This window comes from Suncus etruscus, chromosome 1 (assembly GCF_024139225.1).
Source record: "Suncus etruscus isolate mSunEtr1 chromosome 1, mSunEtr1.pri.cur, whole genome shotgun sequence".
NCBI classification, from domain to species: domain Eukaryota; kingdom Metazoa; phylum Chordata; class Mammalia; order Eulipotyphla; family Soricidae; genus Suncus; species Suncus etruscus.
The window spans coordinates 11,402,635-11,426,880 of NC_064848.1; the positions used below are offsets into that span (position 1 = coordinate 11,402,635).

The following is a 24,246-nucleotide window of genomic DNA, read 5'->3' on the forward strand; positions in this document are numbered from 1 at the left end:
TTTTTTTGTTTGTTTGTTTTGGGTCACAACAGACTGCTTAGGACATTACTTGTGGGTTCATATCGGATGTTGGGGATTAGCAAGGCAAGTACCCTACCTGCTGTACTATTGCTTCAGCACTTAAGATATTGATTATAAAATATGAATTAATGAGCAAGGTTATATTTAGTATTCTATTTTTATAGTTGCATTGATTTTTTTTTTATAGTAGCTTTTGGGGGAATTGGGCCTCACCCAGCAACTCTCAGGGGTTACTCGTGGCTCTGTGCTCAGAAATTGCTCCTGGCAGGCGTGGTGGACCATAATGGGATGCCAGGGATCGAACCTGGGTTAGCCCTTGTAGTAGTTTGTTTTGTGGGGAGGGGCTTGGGTCACACCGGGCATTGCTCAGGATTTACTCCTGGCTCTATGCCCAGAAATAGCTCCTAACAGGCTTGGGAGACCATATGGGATGCTGGGAATTGAACCCAGGTCCCACTTGGGTCTGCCACATGCAAGGCAAATGACCTATCACTGTGTTGTCGCTCCTGCCCCCTGTAGTAGCTTTTGATTTGTTTGCTTTGGGTTTTAGGGGCCATACCCTGCAGCACTCGGGTAACTCTTGACTCTGCTCAGAAATTGTTCCTGGCAGGCTCTGGGGGCCCTATAGGATGCCGGGAATCAAACCCAGGTCCATCCTGGGTTGGCAGCGTGCAAGGCAGATGCCCAACTACTATGCTATCTCTCTGGCCCCAAGTTTATTAATTTTTATTGAGGTTTTCTTGGTGCTCTTTTGGGCTTAGTTTGATTTTTATTCTATACAATAATGTATATTTAGCCTTAGATAATATTTAGTACTATAAAGTTATTCTTAAAAGTTAGCTATAATTGAGGCCAGCTTGATGGCGCTAGAGGTAAGGTGTCTGCTTTGCCAGTGCTAGCCTAAGACGGACCACTGTTTGATCCCCTGGCATCCCATATTGTCCCCCCAAGCCAGGAGTGACTTCTGAGCACATAGCCAGGAGTAACCCCTGAGCATCACTAGGTGTGGCCCAAAAACAAAAAAAAAAAGTTAGCTATAATGGGGGCCGGAGAGATGACACAGCGGGAGGATGTTTTGTCTTGCACACGGCCTACCAGGGAGGGACCTGGTTCAATTCCTGGCATCCCATATGGTCACATAGCCTTCTGAGTGTAGAGCCAGGAGTAACTCCCCTGAGCACCAATGGCTATGGCCCAATCAACTAATAAAGTTATAAAAAGGAAAGTTAGCTAGAATGGGGTCATAGCGATAGCACAGCTTATAGGGCATTTACCTTGCATGTGGCCAAATACTGCTGGGTGTGGCCCAAAAGCACCTCCCTCAAAAAATTTGCTGTAAGACCAGAGCCATAGTACAGCAGTTAGGATGTTCAAGGCTGTTTGCTTTGCTTGTAGTCAACTTGGTTTGATCTCTGACATAACATGTTCCCTCCAACCAGCATCAGGAGTAATTCGACAACACAGAGCTAGGAGTAACTCCTGAGCATAGCTGAGTGTGACCCAAAAAGAAAAGTTGCAGTCTACACATTTTGATGTTAATTTGTTTTCCTTAAATTTAAGGTATTTTCTGTACTGAATTGTATGCTAAGTTTCTAACATTTCACAGGACTGTGAAAGATGGCCCCTCTTTTCGTATGCTTGTGTGTGTGTGCGCGTGCATGTGTAATATACCAGTAATCAAAATCAGTGCTCACCGAGGAGGCATGTGCTCCACTAAACCACACCCTCAGCCCTAACTGCTACTTTTGTATGTTTATTTTGGTTCATACCCAGTAGTGCTTGGGAGCTACTCCTGGCACTGAACTCAGAGGACCCTGCAGATTCTGGGATCAAACTTCTGTGCCTCCTGTATGCAATGCATATGCTCAGGGGCTAGAGAAACAGTACAGCAGGTACTTGCCTTCTGGGCTACCCACCTGGGTTCTATTTCCAGCATCCCATAGGGTCCCCAAGCACTGTTAAAGTGATTTCTGAGTGTAGATCGATATAAGAGTAAGCACTAAGCATTGCCAGATGTGGCCCCCAAAGAAAAACAAAACAAAGTAAACACGTGTGTTCCAGGCCTTTGAGCCCCTCTTTCCCTGGGCTCTCTAGTTTCTTTGGGCACACTGCAGAGCTGTCATTTTATTCCTGTATGCCCTCAGAAGAGGGCTGGGAAAATTGAGAGAAAGAACTTTTGGGCATTTTGCCATTGCCAAATTTTGTTTTAAAGTGGGCAGAGAGGGCTTGGAGCAATAGCACAGCAGGTAGGGTGTCCCTGTGACCCATATGCTCCCCCTAACAGGATTGCTTTTTTTCATTATTTTTCATTTGTTTGTTTTGGGTCCACACTCAGCAGTGCTCTAGGATTACTCCTTGCTCTGAACTCAATCACTCCTTGTGGGGCTCAGGGGGTGCCACATAGAATGCTGCATGCAAGGCCAACTCCCTACTGGCTGTACTATCACCCTGGTCCTATAGGATTATTGTGTTGTGTTGTTTTGTTTTGTTTTGTTTTGTTTTGTTTTGGGGCCATACTTGGTAGTGCTCAGGGGGGTTACTCCTGGCAGTGCTCGGGACCATATGGGAAGCCTGGGATTCAACCCAGGTTGGTTGCGTACAAGGCAAATAAATGCCTTGTCCATTGTTCTATTGCTCTGACCCCCAGGAATACTTTTATCTAAATTAATATACTACTGAATTCTTTTTTTTTTTTTGTTTTTGTTTTTGGGCCACACCCTGTGGCGCTCAGGGGTTACTCTGCACTGTGCTGAGAAATCACTCCTGACAGGCTCCGGGGTTGGGGGTTGTGCGTATGGGATGCCAATTAAACCCAGGTCTGCCCTGGGTCAGCAATGTGCAAGGCAAATGTCCTGCTGTGCTCTCTGGCCCCTATACTACTAAATTTTATGGTCTTACTGATGAAATAAAATAGTAGTTAAAACTTAACTTATGCTGATAAAATTATTACTTACAGATAAGTAAGCCCAGCTTTGAGTTCTATTTCTGACATTCCCACTTCTTTAGTATGTCTTTTTTGTTTGTTTTGGGAGACTCTCAAGTGTTACTACTCCTGGCCATTCTCAGAAATCGCTCCTGGTTTGGGGACCATGGGACGCTGGGGGATCAAACTGTGGTCCATCCTAGGTTAGCACATGCAAGGCAGACATCCTACCAATTGCGCTACCACTCTGCTTCCTCTAGCATGTCTTTTTAATGTTTTATTGAAACCATTGTGATTTACTAAGTTCTTCATAGTTGGATTTCAGACATACAGTGTTTAAGGGCCAATCCCACTGCCAGTGTTCCCTCAACCAGTGTTGAGGGAAAAGCAAGCAAGCTCACTAGCTTTATGGAAATGAAAATATCTGAGAGCATTGAGTGATAGGGCAATAAACTTTGAATCTTATTCATAGCATTAAGCTTTCTCTCTAGAAATAAAGTAGCAATCTGAAATTATACTTTATGAGTTAGTACAATGTACATTTTGTTACTGAAATAAAAATATCTCAAGTATATTCTGAATTGTTTGAACACATATGAACTATTCAATATATAAGATATGAGATATTTTTTTTTTCTGGTTTTTTGGGCCATACCTGTTTGATGCTCAGGGGTTACTCCTGGCTAAGCACTCAGAAATCGCCCCTGGCTTGGGGGGGACCATATATGACACTGGGGGATCGATCTGCGGTCCTTCCTTGGCTAGCGCTTGCAAGGCAGATACCTTACCTCTAGCGCCACCTCGCCGGCCCCAGTGTGAGAGATTTTATTGAAAAAATTAATGTGGCAATCTGTTAAATCTTTTTTTGTTGTAGTTTGTTTGTTCTTTGTTTTTGGGTCACATCCGGTTGCACTCAGCGGTCACTACTGGCTCTGCACTCAGAAGTCGCTCCTGTGTTGGCTGTGTGCAAGGCAAACGCCTTACCACCATGCTATTGCTCTAGTCCCAATCTGTTAAATCTTAATTGAAAATTTTAATTTTACCTACTGCTTGATTTGATACAGTAATTTTTCACTTGATTTACTTTTGAATTGTGTTTTAGAATATTCCTTAGCATCCCAACTTAATAGTTTGGCAAGCCATTGTAGCATTATTGTAGCATTACTCTTAAAATTTTGTGGACTTTTAGGGGGATAAAAGAATCTTATTTGGTTTAGTCATATAGGAATTTAAATGAAGTTTAAAAGTTTATTGCATATCATTATAATGCTATTACCTTAAAAAACCTTTTTTTCCCCTTCTTTAGAATCCAGCAACTATCACAAGAATACTCCTTAGCCACTTCAATTGGGATAAAGAGAAGCTAATGGAAAGGTAAGGAACTATATTGTCAGCCTTGATGTAGAAGTAAAACAGAAAGTCTTTGATGTGAATTTGCAAGAAGGAATTGACTATATATTAATATGGGAACAAACCAATGTGCAGGTAGTATTTGCTTTAATGTTTTCTTTATTCTTCTGTAAATTATGTGATAAACTTAAACTCAGACTTTCTCTTTTTTCTTTTTTTTGGTTTTTGGGCCACACCCGTTTGACCCTCAGGGGTTACTCCTGGCTATGTGCTCAGAAATCGCCCCTGGCTTGGGGGGACCATATGGGACGCCGGGGGATCAAACCGCGGTCCGTTCCTTGGTAGCGCTTACAAGGCAGACACCTTATCTCCAGCGCCACCTTCCCGGCCCCTCTTTTATTTTTTTTTAAGAAGAGCAGTTGAACTGTACTTCATTGTCACTGAGAATGTCAAAATTTACAATATGTTTGATCCATTCTGGACCATATGAATTAGATCCTTTAACGTTTCTAGCTTATGGGAATGGAGCCATAGTAGAGCAAATAGGGAAGCCACTTGCCTTGCAGCAGACAACCTAGGTTCAATCTCTACTCCATATGGTTACTCCATATGGTCCCTTGGACCTACCTGGAGTAAATGTCACACTGTCTAGTGTAGCCAAACAACAACAACAACAACAACAAACATCTCCACCAAAACTCACAAAATTTATGATTTGTAAACTTTTAAATTTGTATGAGGCATATTAATAATATAACTAATAGAAGCAAAAGAAGAAATTCTTTGAGTATCCTAGCTACCAAAACTGATTTGCATTGATTCTCTGGTTTAGTGTGGAATTATTCCATTGATCATTTTGTGGTTTGTTTTTGTTTTCTCTTTCTTCTGGAAACTACTTGAAAGAGAAAAAAATTATTGTAAATAGAGACTGTAATACCATTACTAATTTTTTCTTTCTTAGATTTTTCTTTTTATGGTGTAAGGCAAGGCCAAGTGCCTTATCAATTGTACTATCTCTAAAGCCCCCAAATAAATGAATTTGATTGCAAGAAATTTACATACATAAATTATGTGGGGGTGAGGGAAGAGTTTTTGTTTATTTTAGTTTTTTGTGCCACACCCAGTAGTGCTCAGGGCTAACTCCTGGCTCTGCACTCAGGCATCACTCCTGATGGAGACAGGATGTGGGGAATCGAACCCTGATAGATCATATATAGGTAAATGCCCTCCCCACTGTGCTATAGCTTTGGTCCCCCGCAAGAAAGTTTTTTACTGAAAGTTATTTAGAAATATATGAGCTCACAATTTAAGGGGAAAAATGGATGGTACCAAGACCAGACAGTTGAATGAACATTTAGTGGAAATGATCAGACTTGAACACTAAGTCCATAGTCAATGACAACAGAATGGATACCCAATTTACAACAAGCTGTACTAGTGGGGAACAGTTATACTAGCATTATGGGGGAGATGTAGGATGCATGCTGGGGGCTGGAGAGAGATCATGGAGGTAGGGCATTTGCCTTACATGCAGAGGGGACAGTGGTTCAAATCCTGGCATCCCGTATGGTCCCCTTAGCCTGCCAGGAGTGACTTCTGAGCGCAGAGCCAAAAACCATATATGTATATGTATATGTATATGTATATGTATATGTATATGTATATGTAGTATATATATACATATATATTCAGATATACTTTGAGTGAACTAGACTTAGCCTAGCTTGATCAAACGTACTTGACAAAATACATTTTGAACTTTTTCTCTCTGTTGATGTTTCTCTGAAAGCATTTGAAACTGAGTGTATAACTTTAAATTATGAATATATATTGGGGGGGCGGATTTAGGGCCACACCCAATGGTGCTTAAAGTTACTCCTGGCTCTCTGTTCAGGGGTTACACATAGGCTCAGGGACCACATGGGGTGTCAGAAATTGACCTAAGTCAGCTGTATGCAAGACAAGCTAAATTTTATCCATTGTACTACTACTGCACTAGCTCTTAGTATATGATGTTTTATTTTCTATGTTATATTCTGAAGATAATGTTTTTGATGCCTATACATCTTTTTTTTTTTCTTCCCCTTTTTGCTTATTAAGCACCACACCTGGTGAACACTTGGGTTACTCCTGGCTATGCGCTCAGAAATTGCCTCTGGCTTGGGAACCATATGGGATGCTGTGGGATCGAACTGCGGTCCGTAGTAGGTTAGCGCGTGCAAGACAAAATCCCTACCATTTGTGCCGCCACTCCAGCCCCCATTTTTAATATTTTTAAATCAAAATGAAAACTATTTTTTCCCCCATTGTTTTCTCTTTCTCTTTTTTTTTTTGGGAGGGGGGCCACACCCAGCAGTGCTGAGAGGTTACTCTTGGCTTTGCACTCAGAAATCACTCATGGCAGGCTTGAGGGAGGACCATATGGGATGTTTCTATGTCTTTATAACAGGAATTGAACCCTACATCACATATGCAAGGCAAGCACTCTACTGCTATATATGAGCCCCCATAGTGAATGATTTAGGAGTTGGGGTTGCCAAGTGGTTCTCAGGGAATCCAGAGACTGTCAGTCCAGTGCTTGAGCCCTTGTGGTTATGATGCTGCTTAGCCCTGTTATACTGGTGATCAAAAGAGAGCCAGGTGTTTGAATGTGTTCTAAATTACGTGCTATTTCCCCAGACTCTCTTTATGTGGTTTTATTATTATTGTTGTTGCTGTTGTTGTTGTTGCTGCTGCTGCTGTTTCATTTTGGGGCCTCACTCCTGGTAGGCATCTATATGGATGCCGGGTTGAATCCAGGTCAGCCATGGCAGTGGCATCTGTCTGCCTTGCAAGAACTAGCCTAGGATGGACCATGGTTCGATCCCCCAGCATTCCATATGGTCCTCCTAAGCCAGCAGCGATTTCTGAGCGCATAGCCAGGAGTAACCCCCGAGCACCAATGGGTGTGACCTTCCCAGAAAACAAAAACAAACAAACAAAAATTATATTAGGCTTTTTACCTTACCCTGAAGGTGTCCCTGTTCTCTCTTGGATGCATATTTCTCTTTCTCTTCCCTCAACTCTTTTAAAATATTTTTTGTCTGGTTTTTGTTTTGTTTTGGGGTCACAGCTAAATGTAATGTGTAGTGCTCAGGAATTACACCTAGCTCTGAGTTTAGGAGTCACTCCTGGCTTTAAGTTTAGGAACCACTCACCCGGGTTTGGGTGCAGGGATTGAAACCAGTTACCCATTGTGTGCTATTACTCTGGCTTCAATAATTTTTTTTAAATAAAGAACAGTGATTTACATAATCATTGAGAATTGAATTTTAGGCATCAGTGGAGTGGGTGTTTGTATGGCTAAAACTCAATCATGAATAACTTTTTAATTGTGTAACTTAAAGTTATTAATAAATTTCAAAACATTAAAATTTCAGCACCAATTTCACCATCAATATTAATTTTCTTTTACCAATACACATGTTCCTATACTCTATATCTTCTCTTCTTCAACCCCTCCCCAACACACACGTGCGCACGCATCCACCCTCCTGTGATACATTTCAAAGTTTGGTGGTTTCAGCGCTGTGGAATTATAGTTATACCCATTCTCCCACATCACCAGTATAACTGAATCTCTGACCCCTGTTCCCCTATCACTTCCCTTTCTCTTCTTGCTTCCCGCTTTGAATTCTTTAATTTGTTCTCCCTATTACTACATTTCCTTATCCAGTTATTCTATATACCACAGATAAGTGAGATCATCCTGTGTTTGTCTTTCTTCTGACTTAAGTCTCTAACATATCTTTAAATTTTTTTATTTAAAGAACCATAGTTTACAAAATTGTTGATAGTTGAGTTATAGGCATATATTTCAACATCAATCCCATCATCAGTGTTAACTATCATCATCAGTTCTCCCATACTCTGCCATCCACTCCAACGCCCCAGCTGCTGCCTTGCACACTACAAAGTCTTATGGTTCAAATCAGGTTCCAATCATAGTTCAAATTAGGCTGCTGCAAATTGTATGATTTCCTTGTTTCTTGCTACTGCTTGGTATTCCATTGGACACCTAGAGTCATTTTATATCTTATTCTAAGTGCAGCAGTGAATATCCCCTCATGTTTAAGTAAATTTTGCTCAATGTAGTTGAGGAACCAGGAGAGAGCTCAAGGGCTGATGCACATGCTTTGAATATTAGACATAAGGTTTGATCCCCAGTACTGCCAGGTGTGAACCCTTCCAAATTATATGTAGAAAATGTTAAGCATTCATTTATGCCAGTCAAATCATAGTGGCCCTTGTTATAAATCTGACTGTAAAAAAACCTTTATAATGAACATAGCTATTGAACAATAAATAAAATAGTGACTCAGCATATTCTCTTAATAAGAACAATATTAGGTCATTACTGGGGAAAATTAACATATTCACTCCTCTACAGTAGGCTAATGAAGATAGCAAAAAGGTAATCATAGTAACTTATTTTTGGTTTTGGGCCCCACATAGTGGTGCTCAGGACTCTGCACACAGGGATTACTCCTGGCAGTACTCAGGAGACAATATGGGGTGCTGGGGTTTGAACCTGGGTTGGCTGCACGTAAGACAAGCACCCTACCACTGTACTTTTGCTATGACCCAGTAATAGATTTTTCGTTTTGGTTTTTTTGGGTCACACCCGGCAGCGCCTCAGGGGTTACTCCTGGCTCTACACTCAGAAATTGCTCCTGGCAGGCTTGGGGGACCATATGGGACACCGGGATTCGAACCAACCACCTTTGGTCCTGGATCGGCTGCTTGCAAGGCAAACGCCACTGTGCTATCTCTCCAGGCCCACACAGTGATATTTATGGTACGCGGTGACAATAAAAGAGGGCCTTTCCACCAGCAGTGTTGTCCTCCCTTCATCTCTGTTCCCAAGCATATATCCCTTATCTCCCTCCTTTATCCCCCAGAATGCTAGTGCATCTGAAAGCATATATGTTAACACTAATGTAAACCTTTTTTTTTTTTTTGCAATTCCAGATATTTTTGCTAGTGGTTTCTTAAAGGTTTGGAGTCAAAGGAGCACTGTAAAAAGAATGTTAGTGTGGCAATCATCGTTTGCATGGGCCCACCAAAGTATGGGGGTCATGGAAAGGAAAAACTTTTGGCCTAAATACAAGGAGACCCTTCCCCTGAAGTTTCCTGACATAAGACCTAAGGCTCCAGGCAAACTAGTTTGTCCAATCCTGGTCATTGTCTGTAGTACCCATACAGTTATATTTTTCACAGTCTCTGTTGTTGATCTCACATTTCTGTATTGAAGGTCCTGGAATTTGTATATCCCACATTGAAGTCAGGATGGTGCAGAGCGGTGTCTAATTTCAACTCGCAATTAACGGGCAATGCAGAAAGCTCTGTCCAGTATGCAGGTCGTCGTTGTTGTTTAAATCTTCTCAGTGTGAAGGGAAGACCCTTTTGAGTAAATCGTTGTCAGAGCAGCAGTAGGGTCTTCCCTGGTAGAGGATTGTTTCCAGGTGATATTATAAACAACGTTGGATGTTTCATAGATGGCTTCCCTGGTTCAGGGGTTAATGGAAAATACCCAAGCCTCTGAGGCCTGTGCCAGGTCATCATGTCAATGTTCAGGGTTTGTAAGGTTCCATTGCACCACAAGATTTGTGTGTTCCTACCTCTATTAGATAAGAACTTATTTGTATGTATAGTATTTTCCATTTTAATGTGCTCATGCAAACAAGGAATAATGCCACCTGGCGTTATCAGTGCATTAAGGGCCGCAAGAACAAGTCCAACAATCCCCATGACCTGGTTCAAACATAAGAATTAAACTGAGGGATTCTATCAACAAAATTTCTTATTGAACAGTTCACAGCAAGATTGGTGCCTATGGGGATGCTAGAACAAGTCCAAAAATCCAATTGACTTGGTTCTTATATAAACATTAAATGGAGGGACATTTCTACAAACTTCCTTATTTAACAAATAACAAAGGGAAAGAAAGAGAGGGACTCTTTCACCAAAATACCTTATTGAACAGTTCACAAAGAGGAGAAAAAATAAAAAGTGGGGAAATAAACAATCTAACTTAAGACAGTGGACTCAATTGTCATCGTTCATGGGAACTAGTAGTAAATATTTTTAAATATGCATTTAGAGGCCAAAAAGTTAGCTTAATGGATGAGTGTGTTTTGCAAGCAGGAGGCTCAGGCTTAATCTCTGGCACTGTATAGCTCCCGGAGCATTGCTGGGCATGTACCACCTCAAGCCCATAACTGGGAGTAGCCTCTGTACCACTGAGTGTGGCCTATAACTAAAACAAAAAATATCAATGTGCAATTACCCATAATTTAGAAAAAAAAAGTGTTAGCAGACTAATAATAGTTTCTTAGCTAAGAGTCTAATTTACAGAAAAAGTTACAGAAATTAAAATTATATTAATAAAAATTAAACAAGGTTCCTGCCTGTTTCTACCTTTTATATACTTTGAACTTCCCTTTTTTTGTTGTTTGTTTTTGTTTTTTTTGGCCACACCTGATGACACTCAGGGGTTACTCTTTTTTTTTTTTTTTTTTTTTTTTTTTGGTTTTTGGGCCACACCCGGTAACGCTCAGGGGTTACTCCTGGCTATGTGCTCAGAAGTTGCTCCTGGCTTGGGGGACCATATGGGACACCGGGGGATCGAACCGTGGTCCGTCCAAGGCTAGCGCAGGCAAGGCAGGCACCTTACCTTTAGCGCCACCGCCCGGCCCAGGGGTTACTCTTGACTGTGCTCAGAAATTGCTCCAGGCTTGAGGGACCGTATGGGACACGGGGATTGAACCACAGTCTGTGTTAGGCTAGCTCGAGCAAGGCACATATGCCTTGCAGTCTGCGCCACCGCTTCGGCCCCTATACTTTGAACTCCCTTTTTTTTTTGGTTTTTGGGCCAAACCCAGCGGTGCTCAGGGGTTACTCCTGGCTATCTGCTCAGAAATAGCACCTGGCAGGCACGGGGGACCATATGGGATGCCGGGGTTCAAACCAACCACCTTAGGTCCTGGATCGACTGCTTACAAGGTACATGCCTCCTGCCCCTGAACTTCTAATAAATAATAAAGAAAATTAAATTAGTGCTATAAGGACCAGGAAAAGTTAAGATTTTTTTAAATTTAAGGTGCTTTTTAAAAATTCAGTGAGATTTACCAGAGTGATCATGTCCAACTATTCTTGTCATCTGTCTAACCTGCACTTTCCACACCTTGTAAAGTAAACAATGTAATCATTTATGCAGTACATAAAGAACTTGCCTTGAATGTTGCTGGCCTGGGAACTTGATTCCAAGAATTACATATGATTCTCCTAAATCCCTTCAGGAGTGATTTCCCCAAACACAGAGCAAGTAGTAAAGCCTTAGCACAGCCTGAATTTTAGAACTATGTTTTACCTAGAAAGCTCTAAAGAATCACTGATAAACTATTGAAGGAGTGCATATTTTATTTAAAGTGTCAGTCTTTAAACCACTTTCCATTTCTCATCCTTTGATCTTAGTACCTTATGAAAATGGAAGGAAGGAAACATAGAATGTGCGGTTTTACTTTATATTCCCAGTACAATTTCTATTACCTTGTATATGAAAATTAAAATTGCCTGTATGCTAGCATCTTTTAACTTTAGGGTCCCAGGTATATAAGGTTATGTTTGCATAACATAAGATCTAGCATCAGTGTATTCAAATGTGATAGAATTTGTGATTATTTTGATACTGCCCTATTCAAAACCGATGAAGTATTTAATTTTCTATCTTCTCAGTCCGCTTTCCACACTTGTTTACCAAGGTTTATCAGTATTTACATCCCTGTTTCATTGGTGAGCTTCATGCCTTACTGTGGAGACTAGTTTCTTTTTTTCTTTTTTGGGGGGTGTTATGCTGGTGGTGATGGCAGTGCTCATGGCTTACTCCTGGATTGTAGGGTACCTATCTGAGACCCACCCATTTCTGGGAGGGGTCTTGGGAACCGGATAATAGGTGTGACCTTACCTGCAAAGCCCGGCCCAATTCTGGGAGGGGTCTTGGAATAGGTAGATAAACCCGGAAGCCAAGGGATTAAGGGGCTTTTGCCTTTTGGCCCTGCTGGGCTCTCTGAGGGAGATGGCTGAAAGAGGATAAGACGCAGGGCAAGCCTAGAATGGCTGTATGCTTGAAAGGTTATGAGTAGGCCACACACATGTGGTGGCTAGGGCCTAAATAAAGATGATTCTTCCTGAAGCCTGCCTGTGAGTGAGTGATTTCGCGTTTCACCTGGGCCTGAAACTCGCCGGTTCATGGGGTTGCTGAGCCACGTGGCCTGGGATGGCAAAAAGAAATCCATCGCCATCCACCGCCATCCAGCCTCATCTTTAATTATGTAATGCAAGACTGGATTTGTACTTAGGCTTTTCTCTTGAGGGAGCTCTGCTTGGGGGTCCATATATGGTGTACCTGGGTTAGACATGTATAGGAAAAATGCCATACCTGCTATATTATCTCTCTGACCCAAGTAAATCGAGACACCTTTTGGTGGGTTGTCCAGTAACATAAGCAATTTTTGTTTAAAAATATTTTGTGTCACATCCAGCATTCCTCGGGTTATTCCTGGCAGGCTTAGAGGAATGCAGATCGATCTCAATCATCTGTAGTGCATAGAATAACTGGTCGAGGAAAATGTAGTAGAGAGAGAGAATCCTAGGTCACCCTTGACCCCAGAATTTAGGAAGGAGGTAAAGAAAAGAAATCAAGGTGGGAAGGAAACATGGAATGCTGGAGATCAAACCCAGGTATTCCATGTGGAAGGTATGCCTTATTCACTGTGCTATTGCTCCAGTCCCAATTATTATTGTTTCGTGGCAACGGCTGGCTCGGGGGACTGTATGCAAGACTGAGTTGGCCAGGTACATCACTAGGGAGGCAATGTAGTGCCAGGATTTAATCTAATACTTTGTAGCCTTTGTATTATCTCCTTTATTTAATTTTTAAAATTTCACTTTATTTTGGATTTGGGCTTATACAATAACTAAGAGCTGCTCAGAGTTTACTCCTGGCTCCTGGTATGGGTTAAACTAGAATTAAATTAAGTCGGTTGTATGCAGGGCAAGTGCCCTATTCGTTGCACTGCTGTACTACCTCTCTAGGCCTAGAGTCAGGATGCATAGGATCTTCTTTTGGTACTTTGCTTTTCATAAATTAAAGATTGTCTTGCTTCCATAGCACATAAATCTCTCCCATTATTATTTTTTTTTTTTAATGATAAGACAACCCAACAATTTAGCTCTTAGCCAGGAAATTCATAGATTGGAGGAATAGCACAGACCATGCTTGTACAAGGTCCTAAGTTTGATTCCAGGAGTTGTGTAGGTCCTCCATAGCCAGATAACCAAGTGTAGTACTGGGGTCCCTAACACTACCAGTGAATTCCTTATTAAATACACCCCCTCCTCCAGTTAAAAAGCCAGCTTTTTTCTGCCTCTCTGACATCTTCACTTTCTCACTAAATCTTCATCAGTAATTAGAACTTTAGATTAATTTTTGTGCTGCCTCTACTTTACAGATGCTTTACTTGGTAAAAGGTCAAATAGAGCCTTGAGTCATCACTCAAAAAACATCAACTTTTTTCTAGGTAGGAATATTGCTAAGTGAAGACCATTCTTTTGGAGGTAGGAGCTTGTGGTGGATCACCCAAGCAGTGCTCAGGGCTTATTCCTATTTCTGCTCAAGGAATTACTACTTTGGAAATAGGAGTTTCTGGGAATTGAGCCTAGGTCAATTGTGTTTTAAGGCAAGCACCATATTTCCTGTACTGTGGCTTTGCCCACCTCAAAATTTTATTGAGGATCTTTGCATCTATTATCAAATGATTTAAGTAATAATCTTTTCTATTTTTAGTCATATTTCTGCTTTTGGTATTGGTAATAGACAAATTGTGACTTTCTGAAAGAACCTGAGAACAGGTTCTCTTTGAAGGTTCAGAAACACAAGTGTACCTGTCTGTACCTGGACTTCTGTTATGGGGAAGACTTGTGATTACTGTTTTTTGTTTCACTACTTGTCACCAGCCTGATTCCTCTCCTTCTACCCTCCCCTCCTTTTGTCTTCTTCTTTTCTAATTTTTATTAGTACACCTTGCCTTTATCAAGTTGTTCACAATACAGTCTTTTCAGGCATTAAATCTTCAAACACTGATCCCACCTTTCCTCACCTTTGTTCCCAATCTCCCACCCACCAACATAATATAGCTAGCCTTCCTCCATGCAGGAACAACAAATACATTTTCTTCATATTGCATATTAAAACTCAAAGGCAAATGGAATTATGAAAACTTAGATCAACATGGGTCAGTTTGAAATGATTGTTATATTTCTACATGGTGTTACTGAAGTCATTAAAGATTTTCTGAGCTGTGTTTGAACCTTCTGTTTTACTGTTTAGGCTCACAAAGGTCTACAGTTTACTGTGCATTTTTCCTGTCATACCTGTGGTAGCACTGGGTTGACACTACTATAAAATATTGAGCTGAGACTCACCAGGTCTGGCCCCCAAACCAAAAATAGAGAATTAAGACCATAGAGAATTGGGAAATTTAGAGAAATGGTTGAAGCTTTATAGTCTGCGTTATCACGAATGTATTTGCTGATACAAAATAAGTAAAACTAATTATTCTTGAAACTAATTATTTTTTTTATCTATTGAGTTGTTTGAAAAGTTGACTCTGCATATGATAACTATCACTTTGTTTTTTGAGTCACACTCAGTGGTGCTCAGGATTTACTCCTGTGCTCGAGAACCATGTGGGATACTGGGGCTCAAACTTGTGCAAGGCAAGTTCCTTACCAGTTGTATACTATGCATCTTGGATCTCTTAGATGAAATTTATAGGAAAGCTTATGTTTTATATTCTGATTTACTGAATCGGAATATTTTATGTAAATTTTCCTTTTGTAATGAATTGGGTTTTTTGTTCATTTGTTTTGTTTGTTTTTGGGCCACACCAGTGCCACTCCTGGCTTGGGGGACCATATGGGATGCTGGGGATCTAATCGAGGTCTGTCCTGGGTCAGCTGCATGCAAGGCAAACTCCCTATCGTTGCGCTATTGCTCTGGCCCGGTGTTGGTATTTTGATTGATAATTTGATTATTGAAATGTACTGTGAAAAAAAATACTAAAAAGATATTTAATCTCAGGAAAGTGCTTATTCTTATTGAGTGATATACTTTTTTTTTTTTTTTTTGGTTTTTGGTTTTTGGGCCACACCTGGTAGTGCTCAGGGGTTACTTCTGGCTATGCGCTCAGAAGTCACTCCTGGCTTGGGGGATCGAACTACCGGTCCGTCCTAGGCTAGTGCTGGCAAGGCAAACACCTTACCTCTAGCGCCATCGCGCCGGCCCCGAGTGATTTTTTTTTTTTTTTTTAATATTGCTCAAAAGTGTCTTAACACAGAACCTGAAATAGTTCTTCCATAAAAGTTTTAGAAACCTCAAGTATCTTTTATTTTTATTTTATTTTTTATTGGGAAACACTACCTCTGGCTACTCCTCACTGCATTCAGGAATCACTTCTAGTGGGCTCAACAATGTGGGATACTGGGGATCTAAATCACATTGGCCTCATGCAAGTCAAGCACTCATTGTACTTATCTCTCTGGTCCCTCTTTTTTTCTCTCTCTCTTATTTTTGGGCCACATCTGTTGATGCTCAGGGGTTACTCCTGGCTTTGTGCTCAGAAATTGCTCCTGGCTTGGGGGACCATATGGGACGCTGGGGGATCCAACCACGGTCCGTTCTAGGCTAGCGCATGCAAGGCAAATGCCCTACCATTTGCGCCACCGCTCTGGCTCTCCTTCTTAAATTTTTAACTTACTCTTTTATATAAAGGAGATTGTTGTTATGGAAACCTAGCCTTTACAAAATAATAACATCTAGAGAGATAATATAGTGGGTCAGATAGTGCCACGTGCACAGTCCCTAGCACCAAATATGATCTCTGAGTATAGCCAGTGAGACCCCAAACCAAGAAAAATAAATGGTAATTAGTGGGTGCTGGAGGGATAATACAGCAGGTAAGTCTCTTCCTTTGTGTGCATTTGACATAAGCTTGATCCCTGGCACCTATACAATTCCCTGAGAACCGGAAGTAATCTTCCAAACTACTGTATAAAAGAAGCAATTGGCCAACTTCTGATTAATATTTTACTGTATATTCATAGATTTAAATTTTTATGTCTGTTGCTTTCTCTTAAGATTATTAGATTTCAGGAGGCATGGACTATGAAGGTGTTAGGCTGCGTGATATCTCTTGTCAAGAATTTTGCAGCTTAGGGCCCGGAGAGATAGCACAGCGGCGAGATGCGGCGTTTGCCTTGCAAGCAGCTGATCCAGGACCAAAGGTGGTTGGTTTGAATCCCGGTGTCCCATATGGTCCCCCGTGCCTGCCAGGAGCTATTTCTGAGCAGACAGCCAGGAGTAACCCCTGAGCACCGCCAGGTGTGGCCCAAAAACAAAAACAAAAACAAAAAAAAGAATTTTGCATCTTAAACTTCTTATATATGCTTACTTATACTGTTTTTATCTTCATGTTCAACTGTTTAAATAAGTGGTTAATATAGATATGTATAATATGAAGTTAAATTACTTAATGTATGAACCTTTTCAAGTACTCTCATTACTCTTTTTTACTTTTAAATTTTTGTACATATGCACACACAATACCAACTAGACCACCCAACTCAGGCAGTGCTAGACAATCCATGTGGTGTTCTAGGAATCAAACCTGCTTAAGGCACATGCAAGGCATGCACCCTGTACTATCTTCCTGTACCTAATTACACTTACTAATAAAAATTTCTTATATAGGTTTTCAAAATACCATTTTGGAAATAATAGTTCAGTGATAGAATACTTGCCTTAATTGTGTCATTTCTTGGGTTCAGTCCCCCATCATACACATAGACAAAAATAAACTCATTGCGGGCCCGGAGAGATAGCATAGCGGTGCTTGCCTTGCAAGCAGCCGATCCAGGAACAAAGGTAGTTGGTTCGAATCCCGGTGTCCCATATGGTCCCCCGTGCCTGCCAGGAGCTATTTCTGAGCAGACAGCCAGGAGTAACCCCTGAGCACTGCCGGGTGTGGCCCAAAAACCAATAAATAAATAAATAAATAAAACTCATTGCTCTTAAGGCAGTTTAGGGATAGCAAAACTTACATCTTTAAGTTGTAGTTTTATGGCTATAGAAATATTAATAATTTGACTTCTCTCTTTTTTAAGCCAGTCAAATTGGGCAGTGGGGGGTGGGTTGTATACCAACTTTTGTGATACTAACGTTAATAAGTTCTGATAAACCACTGCCATCGGACCAGCCAATAATTTGACTTCTAATAAAAAGAAAAAGGCAATCCAAAGTAGCACTAAAACTTGTCAACTTTCTGATAGCTAAACCTCTGATTACTACAATTTGTAGATGTACAACTTCTTTTCTCTGCCCCTGCCCCCCAAAGTTATGGTCTTGGTATACTTTAATTAAATTCATTAATTTACCCTATAGAAAATAAGATTTTGGAGAGCACTAATAGCGTGATATTGCTGGGTTCTCATCCTCTCTTTTTAAATGATGCAGGTACTTTGATGGAAACCTGGAGAAGCTCTTTGCTGAGTGTCATGTAATTAATCCAAGTAAAAAGTCTCGAACACGCCAGATGAATACAAGGTCATCAGCACAGGATATGCCTTGTCAGATCTGCTACTTGAACTACCCTAACTCGGTGAGTATCTGGTAGTTTAAGGCTAGCACTGACTCTGTTTAGAGTGTAATTAAATTTTATTCTTAAACAATGGAAGATCTGGGTGTTTGGGAAAGCAGCCTTATGTCAAAGGATAAGGAAAGGTAGAGAAATATAAATTGGCTGCATGTGAGGCAAGCATCTTAACTCCTGTATTATCTTTTGGTACTTTAAAGGTTACTCATTTATTTTAAATGTTTTTGGATCAGTCCAAGAGCTTCATATCTACTTTTATGTACTTCTTGGTCTATGACATTTAACATTTTATACAGACACTGAGTGATAATACAGTAGGTGAGTCACTTGTTTTTAGTGGCCAACCTAGGTTCTATCCCCATGTTCCATATGGTCTCCTGAGCACTTTGAGGAGTGGAGAGCCAGTAGTAAACAATGAGCATTGCCAGGTATGATCCTAAAACAAACAAAAAGAAATCAATGCAGGATTACTGACTGTGTTTGCCTTTCCTAAAAATTATAAATTCTGTACATTTATTTCTCATTGAGATTTTCTGTCCATTGCATAGCCTGCTTATATTTCACCACCTAAAACTTCATTTTAGGAACCCATCTGTAAGATGACACCCAGCTATTAACCCAAAATAAAGACATTCATCCCCCCAATTTCGTCTTTCCTTTTTACCTAGGCCTTTGATATGTAAAAGTCCACCTGGAACTTAATTCACCCTCCCCAACTCAGTTGAGTTTTGTATGGAGAGTAAAGAAAAGCAGTCTGGCTTTGGCCCTCAGAGACACTATGAGGGAAGAAGCAAATTGACTCCATGACTCATTCCTGACTCATAAATTGGTTTATTCATTCTTTGCAGGTACCCTGCCTTCTTATCCCTCTGCCTGGAGTTAGAAACATGACGTGTGGGGTGATCTCACACCTTTGGGATTTATATGCACTGTGAAAGATGTGAATAAAATAACCTCACTAAGTCTTGTTTTTAGTATTTTTTCCTGGTAATATAATATATTTTTAAGTCTTTATTTTTGTTGCAGTATTTCACTGGCCTTGAATGTGGACATAAGTTTTGTATGCAGTGCTGGAGCGAATATTTAACTACCAAAATTATAGAGGAAGGCATGGGACAGGTAAAGATGCCAATTTGGTTTTAGTTTTTGTTCAATTTGATCATTTCATAAATATAAACAGCTGAGGCTCTCTGTACTATGAGTTGCATGGGAAAGCTTGTTATTAAAGCTTAAGATAATGGAAGCCTTTTTCTATTTGTATTGGGGCATTGTAGTATAAGATCCAATGCAGTAATTCTGAGCAGACATTAACTTTACACATTAAATTTAACAGCTTTGTCAGGTTACTTGCTTTTCCCAGAAACAGTGATTCAAGTCAAGTCTAGTAACCTTATGGTGATAATGCTCACACATACATTTCTTTTAATAAAAATTAAACAGTCAGGAACTTACCAGTTTTGCCTTCTTTCTCTGATGTAATGACGGTAAACATTCAGTATCTGTTGAATGAAAACATAGTTTAAATTTAAATCTCTTTCAGACTATTTCATGTCCTGCTCACGGTTGTGATATCCTAGTGGATGACAACACGGTTATGTAAGTATTTTTTTTAAATAGATTGCATGATGAATATTAGTTGGACTAAATTTCCCTTAGCACTTTACATATCATATTCTCCTCAAAGGAGGTATTTTTTTTTTTTTTTTTTTTTTTTTTTTGGTTTTTGGGCCACACCGGTGACGCTCAGGGGTTACTCCTGGCTATGCGCGCAGAAGTCGCTCCTGGCTTGGGGGGGACCATATGGGATGCCGGGGGATCGAACCGTGGTCTGTCCAAGGCTAGCGCAGGCAAGGCAGGCACCTTACCTCTAGCGCCACCGCCCGGCCCCAAAGGAGGTAAAAATTTTAGTCTGAGGTGATTGCAAATATATATTTGGTTAAAAAATCCATTTGTAACTGGTTTAAATAAATGCCCCAGTCACTATTGTAGTAAACTCGGAAATACATGATAGGTAAATTTCAGTAAACATTGGAATTAAGATATAATCTGTGTTCATGTGTCAGTTGAGGTTCTCGGGAAATCTGCTATATAATATTAATATAAAGTAAGGGGTTGGAGTGATAGCACAGCGGTAAGGCATTTGCCTTGCTTGGGTCCGACCCAGGATGACCTGGGTTTGATCCCCAGTATTCCGTATGGTCTTCCGAGCCTGCAGGGAGCAATTTCTGAGCACAGAGCCAGGAGTAACCTGAGTACTACCGGGTATGGTCGGTAAGTAATGAGATTTTAGATGTATTTTTGAGGTAGACTTAATTAGATATGGGACATAAAAGCATGTTAATCATCAGGCACTGAGAAGATGGTTTAGTTGCCAGGGCCACCTGCGCTGGGGCTAGGTTTAAATTTGGCATTACATGGCTCCCCTTAGCACCAAGCCAGGAGGGAAGAGTCCAGAACACCACAGGACATGATCCTAAACTAAAGCAAATGTTATTTTTTTTTCTTAGACATGTTGGACACTTTAGCATTGTAGAATGTGTTTCTACTTAATAGCCCCATCATGATTTTCATTTATTTTTCTATCAGCCTACCCTCTCTACTCTCTCTCTGGCCCATTGGTTGCTTTGTTTTTTTCTAACATCATTTTCTTAAAATTCAGAAATGTTTACTATGTTTATTTGAGTTTCAAGGTTATTTGTTTTCACTGATGTCTAAATTTTGTTGTGAATTATAGAATTAATATTTGACAAGAGAGGCTAGGTAGGGGCCGGACAGATAACATGGAGGTAGGGCATTTGCCTTGCATGCAGAAGGATGGTGGTTCGAATCCTGGCATCCCATATGGTCCCCTGAGCCTACCAGGAGAGATTTCTGAGCGTAGAGCCAGGAGTAACCCCTGAAGTGCTGCTGGGTTTGACCCACCCCCCAAAAAAAAGAGGCCAGTAAGTAAATTTATTCAAATTTTATAAAACATAAAATTTGAATAAATTTACTTAAATCTGAGGGAAGGCCCTCAGGTTAATATCGAGAATAATCTAGATTTGTTCATTAACATTCGTGAAACACCTCATTTCAAATACTGGGTTTAGAAGATCTGAGGAAAAGTGACTTAGAATTTCTGTCTTTGAGGCAACCTATTAGAATCTGAAGACTTATAAAAGGGTTTTGGCTCTAAATGTGTTAAAGACAGTTTAACAGGGAGATTTGTTTGTTTGTTTGTTTGTTTGTTTTTGGGTCACACCCAGCAGTGCTCTGGCTTTACGCTCAGAAATCACTCCTGGCAGGCTCGGGGACCATATGGGATGCCGGGATTCGAACCACTGTCCTGCACCTAAGGCAAACACCTTACCACTGTGCTATCTCTCTGGTCCCTAACAGGGAGATTTAATTTAACCAGGGAGATATTTGAACCATCTAAACACATACTTTGCATATTTGAGACCGTGGTTCTATCCACATGGTCCCCAGAACACCACTGGTTGTAGCCCCTTAACTCCTTTTTCTATAGAATTTTCATATTAAGGTAGTCTTTATAGCCACAGCATTGACATCTTTTAATTACTTTTTTTTTTCCTTCGGTTTTTGGGTCACACCCGGCAGTGCTCAGTGGTTCCTCCTGGCTCTATGCTCAGAAATCGCTCCTGGCAGGCTCGGGGGACCATACGGGATGCTGGGATTCGAACCACCATCCTTCTGCATGCAAGGCAAATGCCTTACCTCCATGCTATCTCTCCGGTCCTGTCTTTTAATTCCTTTCTTTTTTTGTTTGTTTTTTGTTTTTTTTTGTTTGTTTGTTTTTCAGGCCACACCCGTTTGATACTCAGGGGTTACTCCTGGCTAAGTGCTCAGAAATTGCCCCTGGCTTGGGGGGGACCATACGGAATACCGGGAATCAAACCGGGAATCAAACCGCGGTCCTTCCTTGGCTAGCGCTTGCAAGGCAGACACCTTACCTCTAGCGCCACCTCGCCGCCCCCCCCATCTTTTAATTCCTAACTAAAAATGATTCTTGTTTTTCAGGCGCCTGATCACAGATTCGAAAGTTAAGTTAAAGTATCAACATTTAATAACAAATAGCTTTGTAGAGGTAAGTATAAGTTTAGGATTCCTTCTGTTTACTTTTGTTTACAGTTCCACTCCTTCCTTTATTGTGGATATTGATGCTTTGATAATTGAAGGTTGCCAGCATATGTGTAACTGTGGTCTTTGAACATCTTAATTTTATGTATTTTTAATTAATTAATTTTTTAATTTTATTTTATGGTTTTGGGGCCCACTCCCAGCGGTACTCAGGAGTTACTCATGGACTCTGCGCTTAGAAATCCCTTCTGGGACCATGTGGGATTCCTGGAATCAAACCTGGGTTGGCTGTGTGCAGGGCGTTACTGCTATGCAATCTCTCTGACCCCAATTTTATTTATTTTTAAATTTTACCCTCACCTCGTTTTGCGTCCATACACAGCTGTGCTCCAGCTTTATACTCGGATTATTCCTGACAGTAATAAAATGAGGGTTAGCCTTGTCCATAGCAAGCACCTCAACTCCTATACTAGCTCTGCCTTTACTTGCCCATTTTCACCTTTACTTTTGGGTAAGGTATTTTATCAGTTTTGTGCTCACTGAACTTTTAGCTCTCTGTTCAGGTGCTTGTTAGGATTGCATTCTTAATTGACAGGTATAGTATGATTGCTGGAAGATTTGCTGTAATACTCATTGGGAATTGCACCTTTTGGGCTGCTTACACACATGTGTTTCGAGAGTACTCAGAATTCATTTGCACTGTTGGCAGTCAGACTGTAGAGCTCAAGTAGCATAGTTTTCAGAATTGAATTTGTTGATGGGACACTGGGGATTTGAAAAAAATTATAAAAAATACTCTCACCATAAAGTTGGTTTTTAGATTGTATTTATGAAGAATAACAAAATACCCATGTTCTCAAAGGAATGTGATTAACCAAAAAGTAAATCTCTTGGGTGGAGCAATAGCACAGCAGGTAGAGGTTTTGCCTTGCACACAGCCAACCTGAGTTCAAGCTCTGGCATCTCCAAGCCTGCAAGGAGTGAGTGATTTCTTTCACTTCGCTTTTTTTTTCTTTTTAGTTTTTGGGCCACACCCAGCGGTGCTCTGGGGTTACTCCTGGCTGTCTACTCAGAAATAGCTTCTGGCAGGCACGGGGGACCATCTGGGACACCGGGATTCGAACCAACCACCTTTGGTCCTGGATTGGCTGCTTGCAAGGCAAACGCTGCTGTGCTATCTCTCCGGGCCCTTACTTTGCTTTTTTAGTTTTTGTTTTTGGGCCACATCTGGCAGTGCTCAGGCATTACTCCTGGCTCTGTGCTCAGAAATCACTCCTGACAGGTTCGGGGACCATATGGGATGCCAGGAATCGAACCCAAGGAGTAATTTCTGAGTGTAGAGCAAGGAGTAACTCCTTGGGTGCTCCTGGGTGTGAAAGGGGTAGGCGGGAGTAAGATCTCTTAATAGATCTTAAGTTTTAATTTGTTGTTCTTTTTAATTTTTTTTGTTTTTTGGGGCATACTCGGTGTTGCTCTGTGGTTTCAGAAATTTCTCCTAGAAGGCTTAGGGGACCATATGTGATCATATGGGGATCAAACCCAGGTCAGCCGTGTGCAAGGCAAATGCCCTATTTGCTATCCTATCACTCCAGTTCCAATATATTGTTCTTTTTATTTTTGTCCCTAGTTGATAATTAGCAGATTATTAATGATGTAATATTAATCATGTTTAACAGTCTAGTCCCTTTTTTATTTGGTCACACAATATTGAGCCAGAATAACTCCTGACAGGGCTCTGTGGACCCTAGTGAAAGTATTAGGAACATCAAAATTAAAGGTGGTTTTTTGTTTTTGTTTTTTTTTTTTTTTGGTTTTTGGTGGGGATCCATAGCAGGTGGTGCTCAAGGGTCATTTCTGCTGGTGCTCGAGGGACCATATGAAATACGTAGGATTGAACTCAGATTGACTGCATCAAGGCATTCCCTTACCGTTGTGCTATTGCTCTGGCCCTATGCAAGTTTATTTTATTTATTTATTAGTTAGTTAGTTAGTTAGTTAGTTAGTTAGTTAGTTAGTTAGTTTTTGGGCCACACCCGGTGACGCTCAGGGGTTATTCCTGGCTACGCGCTCAGAAATTGCTACTGACTTAGGGGACCATACGGGACGCCAGAGGGATTGAAT

At 40.8% G+C, this 24,246-nt stretch overlaps 1 protein-coding gene across 1 annotated transcript in view; it reads left to right on the plus strand.

Moving 5' to 3' along the window:
* ARIH1 (ariadne RBR E3 ubiquitin protein ligase 1) overlaps positions 1–24,246 on the plus strand; it is an 85,565-nt gene that overhangs the window by 34,353 nt on the left and 26,966 nt on the right. Inside the window, 5 exon segments of the mRNA XM_049777865.1 lie at positions 4,251–4,318; positions 17,907–18,051; positions 19,072–19,164; positions 19,586–19,641; positions 22,066–22,132. Of these exon segments, the coding sequence (XP_049633822.1) occupies positions 4,251–4,318; positions 17,907–18,051; positions 19,072–19,164; positions 19,586–19,641; positions 22,066–22,132 (429 nt within the window).